The sequence below is a fragment of the Tenebrio molitor genome, chromosome 1, assembly GCF_963966145.1.
Source record: "Tenebrio molitor chromosome 1, icTenMoli1.1, whole genome shotgun sequence".
NCBI classification, from domain to species: domain Eukaryota; kingdom Metazoa; phylum Arthropoda; class Insecta; order Coleoptera; family Tenebrionidae; genus Tenebrio; species Tenebrio molitor.
Genome location: NC_091046.1, coordinates 9,244,023 through 9,258,992, shown reverse-complemented (window position 1 = coordinate 9,258,992; position 14,970 = coordinate 9,244,023). Strand labels below are relative to the sequence as shown.

Genomic DNA, 14,970 nt, shown 5'->3' with positions numbered 1-14,970 from the left:
CGCTAAATGTATGTTCGTTTCAGTTTCGACTTCAGCTTGAATCACTCTTTTTCTTTTACCTAAATGTTTTATTATGGAATAAGTTAAATGTTTGATAGTTGCGTTAGCATACTGATTTCAACAACTGTGCATTGAGGATTAATTCTTGAAAATTCCCATGTGTACATACAGCAACAATTTTGGTTTAGAATGCCCGTGAAATCAGAATGATTAAGGCATCACATGTGTTACAATATCAGGCCCCGAAGTTTTCAAACTGCGCTTTTATTCCAACAGATGAAATCTTAAAGCGCCTCAGTGCTGAAGCCTCGCTTTGTTCCAGGACGGCGTCAGCATACACAGCTACCAGAACAATTCGTGCAGCAACGGATCCGACCCGAACGTGTCTCCGGGCGCCGCGGCGGCAGCAGCCGTAGCCGCCGTGGCCCAAGGCCTACGACAGCAAATGTGCAGCATGGTGGCGGCGGCCCAACACCAGAGCTCCGCGCACGACACCAACCCCGTCGCGAGTCTGGTAAACTCGCTGGCCCTGGCCGGCCACTGCGGCAACGTGTCCATGTCCAGCAACGGCGCCGCCCCCATCAGCATGAGCCACGTGAGCTCGATGCGCAGCATGAGCAGTCCGGCTGGCAGCATACAGGACCTGCGGATAAGTCCCGCAGAGTCCGCTCTCGAGAGCCCCATCTCGTCCCCGCTGGGCCTGACGGTCTCCAGCTCGATGGAGCCCACCATCAACATGAACATAGGCAACAACATGGACATCGGCGTTTCGGGGATGACCTACAAGCCCACCAGGTCCTTCACGTCGCCCAGACCCGAGAATCTCTTCCAGGAAGACATCGACGAGTTGGTCAAACCGATGCACACTTCCACCCCACGCCCCAAGGACTCGATGGCCACCATTAAAATGGAACCACTGGCAGAGTGTCGTGGCGAATGAAACGAGACAATGTTACAATGTAATGTGATAAATTATTATTAGTTGACAGTTAGCTGGCGGGGCAGAAAGAAAACCCCGCTCTGCTTTATTTTTTATTATGGATTAACTGTTAATTATTTTTAAAAGTTTTAGTGTGTAGAATGTTTTGGACGATTTTATAAAATTTATCTAGAAGCCAAAGTTTCGGCCAGTTCCATAAAAGACTGTTGTGTATATGTATACTATTGTTCTAAATTCAAAATTAGAGTGGATATTTTCTCTAGGTAAATCACATTAGAAGGGAAACAATATCAACATTCCCCATTCGCTTTACGACAATCTGTTTTCGTTGGTTGGATGATGATGACTAACAAATTTCATATCTAGAGGTTCCATTTTTCGACACAAAACCCAAAATCGTGCTTACTATGACACTGACGTTGCTGTATCGGGGCCCAACGGTTGGAAAAGACGCAATAATACGATATTCTAAATAGACCCTTTATCCAGGCACCTGTACACATTACAAATTTGTATTAAAATTATTTTCCCATGACCTTGGCAAAATGTTTATTTTTATTTATGTCTCTGTAATTTAAAATAGAATTGTATCGATTGTTCCTGTATGTTTTCTTTCACCACACGCGATCAGTGTCGCTCTGAAGATGTAACAAAGTGAAGCACACGATTAGACCAGCAGATTCGTGCTGTACTCCTCCAGAAACTCATTCATTTGTTTGTCGTTTCCTTTGTCTAGTGTTTTTTTTTTTTTAACGTGAGATGTAGGTAATCGATTTGCCAGCGCGATTATCATAACTTACTTTGGGATTGTGGAAAAGTAAAAATGACTACTCTGAGAAAAGAAAATTACCGATTTATCCGCTAAAATGGTTAGTAGTATACTCGTACATACATTTGCATATCTCGAATATTCACCGAATCATAAAAAGAAATAAACATTTTTTGAGGAATTGCTTTAAATATTTACTTAAAAATAGTTTAAATATATTTTGTAAAAAGATTATTTATTTATTTTAGTAATTTAAATTGTTTTTTGTATATTTTAGTGGTTAAGTGTGCAGATGCGTTAGATATTTATTTTTCCATATTTGCATGCCAGTCGTGGAAACTGAGGCAAAATGCGAAAAGAACGGTTTATTTTAATACATGAAAATAACTATGAGAATACACCAAAGTCACGTCATAGGTTTAAATGAACATGTACAAAATGACAAACAAAACAATGTAATCGATTGTACGTGTGTATTATAATGATGACATTTACTACTACTAGCTCTTATCAGCCACTGTGTTTTTTCAGTGCAATATTACAATTCCTGTTTTAGATAGGTTTAATTTGAGCATTAGGCGTCAACATGGAACTTAAATAGAAAGGTCAGTTATTATCAGTATTCGACGTTCAGTTGGTCTCCTTAAATTATTTAATTTATTTAGTACATATTGTAATTAAAAGAAATGTATAGGTATTTAACGAAAAAGTGGACATAAGTATTGCTTTGTTGATTACGCCTTTAGCTTCTGTATTTCCAGAGCGACAGACGGATTCGCGTTGCACGTTCCGGAGAGCCAGTTCCGCACACGCCGCACTCGCACCACGAGAAACAGTTAATCAAAATTTTATCGATGTTATTATGTTGTTATGTGCAATGAATATTGTCCGAATCGGTGTGTCGCGCGCTAGGAGATCTGGAACGTGCGCGAGTGAGGATCCGCCTGTCGAATATGCATTTCCACTTGGTAAGGAGCTATGATTTACTGACTTGTAGCAATGCCAAATGTATTATATATGTTACAATGTAGCAACAATAGTGAATGTAGGTGTTGTGTATGTACAAAAAGTGTAGTGCAACTCGAACATGAGACAAACTCCAGTGCTGCAACACAATTATTTGCGACTCAGTTCACCAAATAGCACACATGTTAATTAACATAAACATTTATACTTTCAGATAGTGTTAGGAAGTCACGGAGCCAACAAAAAATTATTTTTGTGATTTGTTTAGAATATAGGATATGAAATAATGTACAAAATTTATATAAAACTTGTAAATGTAGAAAGAAAATTATTACAATTTAAATGAAATTATAAAATGCCTTCCTGCCATTTATGGGTCTACCACGCTCGTTTAACTTTGTGCATGTCGTGAAGTGATAAGATATTTTTCAAAAAGTGGCCTTTAAACTTTCATTACTTTGGATATTACGCAAAGTCTTGGATCTCTACATCTCCCAACCTTTCGGTTTTTAGTAGTTGTTACTTTTTCGACTAGGCTTGATGTGTTCAAAAAATGAAGTAAAGTAGTAAGTGCCTTCCAAACTATGACCACTTATGTCATCCGAGATACTAAATTTTTGACAAAATTATGCATTTTAATGTGTTTCGGTATGGTATCACCCTGAATGGCATGTTCTTTTTCATATCTCTGTAAATTACATTTATATACCTAACTTTATTATATAAGCAAAAGTGATGTGAGATTGGCATTTTTTAGATATGTATAATCACTCAAAATTCAGGTAAAAGCTTTATTTTAATGTATACTATAAAAACATAATATAGTTCGATGTTAGTGCAAATATAACATAGCATACCTAAAGTTATAAATAGCCTCTTTAGTCAGTATGCAATAATTATTATCATTCAAGTTGTGCTACTCGTAGAGACAGTCTGAACTTACATGCAATGGCCCGATTGTATGCATCATAAGTCATTATATGTGCAGTCTGTTAATTTATATTTTTATAAGACTTTTCGTTTTTGAGTCTCCTTATACATTGTTTTAAATGATTTATGCACATTATTATTATTACTATTATTTTATGTCTGTATGGTAAATAAGAATAAATTGTAAAATTTCAAACATGACACTGGACTTTTTTTTTATTTCAATATCAAATACCCTTTAAACCCCACCAAGAACGTCTTGCTTTTTAAAACTTCCTCAAGACATAATAATAGCTCTAGTATTCGATATCTAATTAGTTCCAAAACAAATTAAGTACAGTAAAACGAAGTAAAAAAACATATTGAACGAGAATACGCCTTTCATTTAAAACTGTCCTACATGGAATTCGAAATTAAAAAATTTTCAAAATAAATTTTTGAATCTAACACAAGTTGCCAGTTTACACTTCCAGATGTTTGTCAAATGTAGAAAATCATAATAAAAATGAGTAAACGAAACGAGACTTACCTAAATATTTGTGTAATTGCAATATGTTCATTCAACTTTGTTTAAATTTTTTTGTTTAAACACAGTGGTGGTAACATGGTAACTAGGCAACACACAGGACAAACGTGATGCCAACTTGTGATTTACAGTTTTTTGCTGTTTTTTATTTTCTGAAACTATTACTTCTAATCTATTTTTTTTTTATTTTGTGCATAGAATTCTACAACCTAATGTTCTGTTTAACTCCAGTCGAGCAATAAACGTTTTCTGTAGGAAAAATTCCTTTTAAATTCCACTGCCTCAATTTTATTGCATTGCAGTTTCCTGTAATCGCTATGCCTCTGACAGTATTCTTTTTTCGTGGAATTTGAAGTTTTGTAACCACGTCGCAATGTTCTCTTTTAAAACATTGCAACACTTGTACTCGCAGGTTAAAATAAATTACAGTTTTGGCTTATTTGGAATTTTAAATCTGGTGGAAGATTGGTTGATTGGTATTGGTAGCATCTGCTGTCAGTGCTGTCAGACGCCATGTTTGGAATCGGAAAAATTGTAGATTAGGGTACCGATAGATTGGGATGGAATGTTGGTGATAAATTCAATAATAATTAGGGAGCGAGAAGGTATTTCAACATTTTACGTTAGTTGCTCGAAGAAGTACGTTCTTTTTACTTGTGCCCGCACCTCGACCGCAAGATCTTCCCACCGTTAGAATTTTGCAATACACGTAAAAATAGAATCCTTCTGCTTAGACAGCAAAATATAATAGTCGCGGAGCATATTCACACGCGTACCTAGTTATGTGTTATAAAACCGAGTCGTTGACTTGACGATATTATTGTCACGTAGTCTAGAAATATTTTTTAGTTCATTGTTCGATGTGTAAGATTGTAGGTGAAGAAAGTCTCCTAATAGATACATTTTGAATTGTAGAATGACAGCGGAGCTAATGGCTAATGGAACTAAAGAGAAATGGGATCCAGGTGAGACAGGAGTGTATTGGATTTAATTATAAATTAATTTCAACTTTGTTTTATTTCTCGATTAGTTTTTGCTTCCTTCTTGATATTTTTAAGTTGCTCACTAATAAGTTGTAAACTGTGACTGTCAATATTTTTGGGTTTTTTCTTTCACACAGTGGAGTCATGTATTACACACACATGTAAAAGTTACATGTGTGTATGTTGCATGCAAATAATAAAATTACATAAGAAAATGGTTATGCACTAGTTATAAGTAAAGTCCATACTTTTTATTTATTTTTTTGTTATTTAGAGTATTATTTCTTTTTCTGTATTTGGTGTTTTTTAATAAATAGTTTTATAGCAAGGTAGTTTTTGATCTTAAGTATCAACCAGTACTGTAACTTGTTAGTTTTTTTTTTTTTTACTATTCTTAATCTGGATAAACATCAAACTGCATTATCACTACAAGAGAAGTAGCAGTGCTGAAAATGGCTAGAATTTTATTTTAAAATGTTGCGTTCATGCTTCAGCACTGTCACGTTTATTATCGTCACTTCAACAAGCCAGGGAGTTACCCTCTACTGAAGAAGAATTAGGATTTTTAAGTGACTTGTTACAATCCAAAGAACTTCATGCCTTAGTTAATGTTCACAATAAGATAATCAGTAATGGCGCTAGCGACAAGTTTTTCCCCATGTTGTCTACATCTATGCATGTTATGGTGGATGTACTGGAAGTTTTGGCAACAAAATTACATGTTTCAGAAGAATGCAAAGAACTGTTTTATCTTCTTCAAAAGCCTCACGTGCAGGTACTTGTCATTACCCAATACCTTATTTTCTCCAAAATAAAACAATTCTCGCCATCGAAGTAAAGAGAGATGCGATAACATTTTACGCAACGCGAAAGCACCAAATATCTATCATTGGCGTAATGTGTGTTGCATAATCGGGACGTTTGCATTTTTAAAAGTTAAATTTATGCGAGTGATGTTTCATTCCAGTAAATAAAACAACTGTTTCAGCGAAGATAATGTACAAATAGAGATTAGCAAAGTCTGGAACAAACAAGATATTTATCAAAGTAGTTGGTTAGTTCTGAATAAACTTGATCAATATTTCAAGAATTTAGTTGTCAATTTGCTGCATTTGCGAAGCCGTCTACAATTCGTTCATTCAATTCTGCTTCAGCTCCTGTGGTCACTGTTTATTAAATTATTCATGTCTCAAAGATGATTAATTTTTGTTGTTAAACTTCTGTCTCAAATGTGTCCTTGAAAGCTGGGAAAAAATTATGTTTGAATAAAAACTATAATTCTAAGATGGATCTGGTAGACGTGTTGATAAATGTTTAGTAATCAAACACTTCATGTTTAAACATCATCTAGTTTTGTTTACTTGGAAGAAACTTTTTTCGTTAATTTTGTGTAATATTTCTTGTCATCGTTTAAAGAAAAAAAAATTAAATTTACATCACTTTCTAGTAATTCTTTATTATAGGCACATAAAGATTAAAAACGGAAAAGTCTAATGAAAGTTATATTACTAAATGTTTTTTATTTATTTTTAAAATACCTATTACTTTAGTTAGACTCTGTTTTTTTACAAAACGATGTATTTTTAGGGATTGTTATATTCCCATGATGCTGTAGCCCAGAAAGATTATTATCCCCATCTGCCGGAAATACCTCAAGAAGCGGATGAAGATGAAGAAACAATTAAAATTGTGCAACTCGTGAAGAGTAACGAACCCTTGGTAAGTCTGACATTTATTGAGTACTTTTAAACAGATGTACATACTTAGTTCAGAATTTTGTAAATAAAGTAAATTACATTCGACTAAAGAGTATTCGAAAAACTGCAAATCCACTGTTTATACCAAAAACACTACGAAGTTGTCTTTTTCAACATGGTTCTCTTGTTAAAAACTACTTATTTAATGAAAACCCAAAATTAATTATTTTCATGAAAGAAAAGAGTTAGGTAACCTTAAAATTTCTCTCAATAAGAGGGAACATGTGCGAGATCTTTTTTTAAACCTCTGTATATATTTTATACCGTGAGTTTTTTATTTAACTGAACATAGGATTCACGGATCTGTAAGTTTGGTTGCCTATTTCAAATGAATTGACTTGTCCATTTTAAAATTGAACATAGCCATTTTACATTGTATGTTCAGCGAAATAAAAAACGCAGTGTATACTGCTTACAGTAATGTGTATGACTAACTAAGGAGTAGATTCACAAAACTCATATGATTTGCAATTCGTTAACGAAACCTCAAATACATACAATGCTTCAACAATATCAGTTGTATGATTTTGAATTTGCAATGTCTTATCGAACTTTACCGAGTTTCGTGAGTGACCCCCTTAGTAGGTCTGAAAATAAAATTATAGACTGTGTTGTGGGTAAATGAAATAGTTAAAATTGCTAATGGTTATTTATGAATTTTCACGTAGAATGTAGGTATACACAACCAACTTTGCAAAGATTTTTAGTATTTTAAATAGAAGTAATTTAACATTCACACTTTCATAATTTTTTTGTTTCTTGCAAAGTCTGGGGCACAAAGTGCTGAACCAATAGTCGTAAGTATCTCAGAAAACAACCAGTTTTTTCTTTTAGTATCTCTTTATACCTGCATATCTGTTTTTCTGTTACACCCCATCCCCCAAAATGTACCCTTAACAAATACTTTTCATATTCAGGGAGCCACAATAAAAACGGACGAAGAAACTGGAAAGATAGTGATAGCGAGAGTGATGCACGGTGGCGCTGCTGACCGATCAGGTCTGATACATGTGGGTGATGAGGTTGTCGAAGTAAATTACATAAACGTTGAAGGGAAGACACCAAATGACGTTTTAAATATTTTAGTACGTTTTGGTACATTGTGTGATCTTGAAATTTTATGCGATTGTTTTTAGCAAAATTCGGAGGGAACGATTACTTTCAAGTTAGTACCGGCAGACAGTAAACTGAACATCAGGGAGAGCAAAGTCAGGGTCAGGGCTCACTTTGATTACAAGGCCGCCACTGATCCTTACATACCTTGCAAAGAGGCCGGTTTGGACTTTAGGAAAGGAGATGTTTTACATATTGTGTCCCAGGACGACGCCTACTGGTAAGTTAGCAAGACAGACATTGGTCTGTCCAGGAAATTTACTTAGCTTCATCGGTATATCTTTCTAACAGACTTACAAATTTTGAACATTAGTAAAACTATCCAGAAGTAGAAGAGATTGGTTGTTACATGACCATTTTACTTTCTGGGACGTCTGTAATTCAACTTTTCTTAAATAAATTTTTCGTCATATGATATGTCATATTTAATGCTTGTATTAAAAAAAGCGGTAATTTTGATAAATTTCGTTATTTCAAGAATCTCTAGAGAATTCGGATTCCAATGTTATCCACCTAGGTATCTTACTGTTTTATCTGGGACATCTGTAACATACTTGAGGATTTATTTGTACCATTTGCTCTAATATTAACAATAATTTCGATCGTGGGCTGCACTAGTGCAATGTTGTCCCAACAAGCAATTTAGTCTTCTTTCTATTACCAACAATAGTACATCTGTCAATTTAATGTTAGATCAATAAATAGCAGAACCTTCAATAATTCAATAATAACGGAAACTTTAAACACTTCGGCAATCTCAAAAAGTGATTTTTCGAATTGTGCTTCTATTTCAGCAGCAATTTATTTATATGTAATGATTTTTTAAACAATACAAATGATTAAGTAATTTCAGGTTAAAAAATTGCAACATAAAAAAAAAACTCTTAATTTCGGTTCAGATTTTTCTTTAAAAATAAGCAGCAAGAGTGATTGCCTTGACCTATTAGTCTCTGGTCGTTGTCCTTATTTACGGAAGTATTGCCCGTTTTTTTTTTTAAACGAAAACAAAATAAATGTGATAAAAAACATGACCGTCCTCTTTTTATAAAAATTATGGAATTTAAAAATAATAATAGCTTGTTTGCCACATTTAAATAATCACATGATGTCGCTGCGTTAACGTGATTTTTTTTGGGCCATACTGTGGTGATGCGATTAAATTTTAATTTAATTTTAATTAAACTTGGTTAAATATTTTTCCTACATTATGCCATAGTATGAATTTAGTTGACAATCACTGAATAGAGAGCCTAGATGAAAGTGAGTAAAATTAATTAGTTTTTAAATATTTTGTAATGTAAAATAATAATTATGTATTAGCACCAGAGAATTGGTAGTCCAAAGTAACGCCAGAACAATATTAAATGGACGCCAAAAGTTTGGAATAATGTAAATATTTTCTTTCCCTTTGAGCTTTTCGAAAAGAACTCCAAAAGATTAATTTAATTTTATTTTAATTCTTAAGAAATTTAATTTTTTCAAGTTTTTCGCTTCGCTTTTGCCATTTTTAAGTGGCACTTACTCATTTTTTTGCAGTTTTCAAATTTTAATGTATGTCCACGTATCATGTATGTTATGCCTCTGGATTGATAATTCCTGAGGTTTCGATTTTTAGTAGCGAAAACAGGGTGGAAATGATATTCTAATTTCATACAAGTAGCCAAACTCTCCATTCGTTTGGTGTCAACTAAATTACATGCTATGCAATAAAATAATACAGGAAATGTATTTAATCAAATGACATAATGTGAAACGTTGTCAGTTCTCGAACTCTTCTCGTATAGATATATGAAATATATTGGTCAATCAGAGAAAGAAGCTACAATATCAGATATTGATTGTGAAGTTTCATATTTGAAAATTATCATATATAATATACCAAGGGACAGATATATTGCCGGAAATTTTTTCGAGCAGTCCTGACAGACGAGTGTCTGTCGCAAGAAAATTACACGAGGGCTTCAGCCCGAGGGTAATTTTGAGCGACAAATACGAGTGTTGGACTGCAAGAAAAAATTTCTGGCGATATATATCTGTCCCGAGGAATATTCGGAAGAGAATCGCCCGAAAAAATGTTTCCCTAGGGCAATTATATCGGAAATTTTCCCTAGGGAAAATTTCCGCTTAATTAAATTGTGATTGGTTGCTATTCAAATAATTCGGAGTTGTGATTTGTCAATATAAATCATGTGACATTTGAGGGCGATTCTCATAAATATTTCTTCATGTCTTTTTGATTGGGTGTTAAGTTAATAGTTTTATTTCGAAACTATGACAATCCTTAAATTTATTCTGTTTCTTTGAGTGTTCCAAGGACTAATTTTCGGTACAATGTTATTTAATTATTTAACAATAAGCTTAATGATGCGTGATGGTGAGTTAAAGATTTATAAAATTTTCAGACTTATGACAGTACAATATTCTGCAAGACGGTTTTTATCTAATTATTATCTTTTGATGTAGCAACACTGGGATATGGCAAAGCTACTATTGCACAGTTATATTGTGATTAAATTGTTACTAAATGTCGTGTTATTATTATTATTAATAAAGTTAACATGTTTTGCATTCCATATTTTCTTAAATGTTAGCAAATCAAAGAACATGGGGCCATCTTCACAGATTAGAAATTACAGCCTCCGATAGTACAGTTGCGGAATTATTATAATTTCGGGCACTATTTTTTTGGCACTTCAACAAAATCTCTGTAAATCAATTTTGAATTTTGAGATTTCAGTTAGTTGCAGTGTGTGTAATTAAATCATCGCTTTGATATGTTGCCTACCCGTTATTATGCCACAAATGACAATTTTTGAATGCCAAAAAGACAAAAACATGACAAGAGTAAAAATAAGGTTATTAACGTAAAGGTTGTTTTAGAGTTTATATCATGACATTGACAATATAATGCCCGAAATATTAATTCCGCAACTGTACCTATAAAACGAAAAAAAAAAATCTTTTGCGTTTCGAGCATCCGTTTAAATCACTATGTTTCATCGTTCTTTGGACTTACTTCAAGCTGTTTTTTAATTTTAGGAGCAAACAGAAATCACTGAAAGCTAAACCTGCTTAATAACATTTTGCAATCGAATTTATTTTACATTGACGATATAAATACAGCTTTTGTGAACCCCCGCGTTGTATAGGGTGTCCCCCAAAAAAAAAGACGAGTCCATAGCTCCCTTATTTATCCTAGGATTTTAATTATCTATACACCAAATTAAATGATTGTGAATAGGTTACAAAACGGCCTACTAAATTCACGTATAGCTCCAAGGGCTTCAAGGCTACACTGTCAAAATACAAGTTAGGTTAGAAAATATTTTTAATTTTTGTAGTGCATTCTTCCTATTCCCCCTCCACGGAATATGACAATATAAAATTGGGAAAAAGCTTGCTATGTAACCTGTGTAACTTCGGAGAATAATTGGTTACCTACAAAAATTACTTTACACTGTTAACAGAATGTCGCCGACGCCTACTCTAAATATATATTTATTTGAAGGCCCGATATAACTTAAAAAAAAAACACTAACTTTTGAAACAAATGACGAACACCAAGCGAGAAGCTATCAAAATGCATTGCATTACAATGTAATAACCAAATTAAGTTAGCTGGAAAAACAAATGACAAATAATAACATATGGGATTGCGCAGATATGCGGCCAATGAATAGCACAAAATGGTGTATAGACGATAGTAGCGTTTTTTACAATTTTTTTGGTATGTAAGTGTATACTTGTGATACATTGTTGTTTTCTATTAGAATTACTAAAAAAAATTATGTGTTCCCATTTACAAACAATTTTTTTGACAGTTTAGCCTTGAAGCCCTTAGGGCTATACGGGAATTTATTAGGCCTTTTTGTAGCCTATTCATAACCATTTAATTTGGTGTACAAATAATTAAAATCCTGCAATAAATAAGAGACTTAAGTAACGTAATCGTCCTCTGTTATCCTGTCCACGTGACAAATAGAAAGATATCATTAATATTTCCAAAAAAAAAAAAAAACACCCTGAAATTAAGCTGTATTCTTGTGCCTGCACTCTATGCCATGAGATTTTAATTCGGGATAGACCCAAGATTCACCCATCGGAACCTTCAAGAAATGCTTCGGGATCCTCGTTAGTGTTAATAGGCTTCTGACTTAGACTTAACATTTTTATTAATCATCAAACAGTCACCTTATTTAGTCTAATTTAGTATGCACATTTTTTTTTTCTACGTTACTACACAAAAGTAACAACGTTGCTGTAGAAATTAGTGACGCGTCTTTAATAGATAACCATATCGTTGGGAAATCAATATTTTCTGTTTTGCGACTTCTGAAACCTGGTGATATTTACATAGTTGTTAAATCTCCGGAGCAGTCTACGTGATATGAAGGTACCAATCCCCCGAATACTTCACTTCTTATTGATTTTTTGTTGTTTTACTGCTTTGTTACTGCTCAAATCCCGAATCAAGAGAACTAAACAACTGACCATTTCTATTATTGATCCTGTTTGGATGATTTTTAGTTTGGGGCAAAAATGAACATACTTTTTCTCCACTTTAATTTTTTATTTTATGTTGTCACCTTGATCTTACTTTACCAAACACTTGTACCACTTAAAAACATAATAAGCAACGTTCACGTGAGAATTTCACACAATTCGATGACAATTAGCATACACAATTCTGAATTTTAATTTTAATTTGTCAACCTTATTTTGAGATCTGTGATAATAATTACCTACTTTTGAACCACCTTGACAGTTCCGATCCAACACTTTTGATTGTGCATCTGTTTGACTCTTAAATTTTTTCTTTGCTTGTTTTTTTAATTATTAATAACGATCAAATATTCAAGGTGGCAAGCTCGCAGAGAAGGGGACCGAAACATGAGGGCCGGCCTCATACCCAGCCGGGCCCTCCAAGAGCGAAGGATAATCCACGACAGGACCCAGAGCGCGAAGGACGGTGACGATGGTAAATATAAACTGAGACAGATTCCTCTTTTTGCTTATCCCTCCGATAGTGGACCTGTGCTTGACTTCACTTTCATGATTCATTCACTCGTTTATATTATTTTCGTATTAAGAATGATACCTTACTAACATTTCATTTGGTGGCCGTAGGGCTTTGCTCTGTTTCAGCTTTACCTGTGTTAACCTGCAGCCAGTCCCCGAAATCCCCCCGTTGCGCATCCAAACCTAAAACTAAAAAGATTATGTATGACACAGCAGAAAACGACGATTTCGATCGGGAGCAAATCGCAACGTACGAAGAAGTAGCCAAGTTGTATCCCAGACCGGGCATATACCGACCTATCGTTTTAATTGGGGCCCCGGGTGTGGGCCGGAACGAACTGAAAAGGCGTCTAATTGATACCGACCCTGACAAGTACAGAACACCAACGCCGTGTTAGTAGAATCGTCAATCTCCCACCTCATATTTTGATCGAGATGCGTTTCAGTTACGAGCAGACAAATGAAACCGGGAGAGGTGAACGGCAAAGAGTATTTCTTCGTCTCGAGAGAGAAAATGGAAGAAGACATAGAAGCGAGCAAATTTATTGAGTATGGCGAGTATAAGGGTAACCTGTATGGAACATCTGCGGATAGTGTTAAAGCCATAGTGAATTCTGGACACGTGTGTATATTAAACCCTCATTACCAGGCGCTTAAAATGTTAAGAACTCCACAGCTTAAACCGTACATAATCTATATTAAACCGCCGCCTTTAGACAAGCTGAAAGAGACTAGAAATGCTGTCCACGCAAGGTCGACTTTCGATGTAGATAATTCCAGAGGCTTTACAGTAAGCGTTTGTATTGTCCAATCTGCACACCCCACTTGATGTGTTTTTTTCACTTGCAGGAAGAAGAATTCAACGATATTATAAAAGCAGCAAATCGTATAGAGTTTCTTTACGACCACTTCTTCGACGAAGTGATTGTGAATGATGATTTAGCCGTAGCATTTAGCCAACTTCTTGCTGCTACTAATCGAGTAGAATCTGAACCCTCGTGGGTGCCAGCTTCCTGGGTTCAGTGATTGCTTTAATAACAAATAACAATTGTTATGTTGCTGTTGATGTATCCAAATTTAAGAGTATCTTATTTTAGTACCAAAGCTAATGTTGTTACCTAATATTTGTAAGTTACATAGATTTATTTTTATTTACGTCGTCGCGAAACAAAGAATTAAATCGATTTTGTGTAGCACCATAAGTTGGCATTGATATCATTTTTTCCATATTTTTATTTATCCATTACATTTACGGGTGTACCACCACGACAAAATTGAAAAAACTGCAAGCCAGTGTGACATTTGAGTAGTCTATCGTTTAGCCGTTGGCGCTACACGTGCATTCGGTCATTTTGATTGGACGGTTTAACTGGTTTAAGCAGTTATAGCGGTTAACTTGATTAATTAGCTTATGGTTAAAACCACGGCTTCCTAAATTAATAAGAGTCGAAGCCTCTAATACGGCTGGTCGAGTTCCTTGAACTGTCTGTTCCTTCAAAAGCCAAAAGTATAGTAGCGCCCTCTACCAAAAAACGTAAATTATTTAAATTAAATTAATGAAAAATCGTATTAATGTTTTTTTTGTCTATCAATAATCTACTTTTTGAAGTAGTGTATGTAACATACAAATTACGATTCTTTTTAAAATGAGATTTGTACGCGGTTAAGCAGCCAAATACACAAATGTATAGTGGCGCCCTCTCAGGAACAGTAAAAATGCTTGCAACTGATGAACTCGACCAGCCGTATTAGAGGCTTCGACTCTTATTAATCTAGGAAGCCGTGGTTAAAACAAACAAAAAAGTTAACCAGTTAACCTATTAAACGGGTTAAATTAATTTATTATTCAACTGAATAAGAGATGGTAGTTAGAGAATTTCATAGTTTAACAAACTATTATTGTCGAATTGTATTAATCAATAACTAATTAATAACATAATTGGTTTAACCATTAATTATGACAACTA

The 14,970-nt window shown here is 34.4% G+C and overlaps 2 protein-coding genes across 9 annotated transcripts in view; both read left to right on the top strand.

Annotated features, from left to right (window-relative positions):
- Positions 1-3,806, top strand: part of LOC138141449 (protein bric-a-brac 1-like) — a 289,292-nt gene extending 285,486 nt beyond the window's left edge. For all 3 annotated transcript variants that reach the window (XM_069062164.1, XM_069062162.1, XM_069062163.1), the window contains one exon: positions 323-3,806. In XM_069062164.1, the coding sequence (XP_068918265.1) occupies positions 323-940 (618 nt within the window). In that variant the 3' untranslated portion in view covers positions 941-3,806. The remainder of the gene's footprint in view (positions 1-322) is intronic.
- A 422-nt stretch (positions 3,807-4,228) lies between these two features.
- Positions 4,229-14,425, top strand: metro (membrane palmitoylated protein 7-like protein metro). Of its 6 annotated transcripts, none has more exons than XM_069062155.1 (11): positions 4,229-4,770; positions 5,047-5,096; positions 5,609-5,889; positions 6,702-6,833; positions 7,639-7,668; positions 7,789-7,956; positions 8,008-8,204; positions 12,844-12,962; positions 13,112-13,396; positions 13,450-13,793; positions 13,853-14,425. In XM_069062155.1, exons 1-11 carry the CDS (start codon positions 4,697-4,699, stop codon positions 14,027-14,029), a joined length of 1,857 nt encoding a protein of 618 aa, XP_068918256.1. In that variant the 5' UTR covers positions 4,229-4,696; the 3' UTR covers positions 14,030-14,425. The 6 variants fall into 6 exon arrangements, with proteins under 6 accessions (XP_068918256.1, XP_068918258.1, XP_068918261.1 ...); XM_069062157.1 differs by having other exon boundaries at positions 4,231-4,736; XM_069062160.1 differs by having other exon boundaries at positions 4,231-4,770; positions 13,220-13,396.
- The last annotated feature ends 545 nt before the right edge of the window (positions 14,426-14,970 follow it).

Bases quoted from the DNA above. Each gene is read 5' to 3' on its own strand.
- metro (XM_069062155.1), top strand. From the start codon at position 4,697: ATGTTGGTGATAAATTCAATAATAATTAGGGAGCGAGAAGGTATTTCA. The intron at 5,097-5,608 runs GTGAGACAGGAG...TTCATGCTTCAG, and splicing joins TAAAGAGAAATGGGATCCAG to CACTGTCACGTTTATTATCG. The intron at 12,963-13,111 runs GTAAATATAAAC...TGGTGGCCGTAG, and splicing joins CGCGAAGGACGGTGACGATG to GGCTTTGCTCTGTTTCAGCT.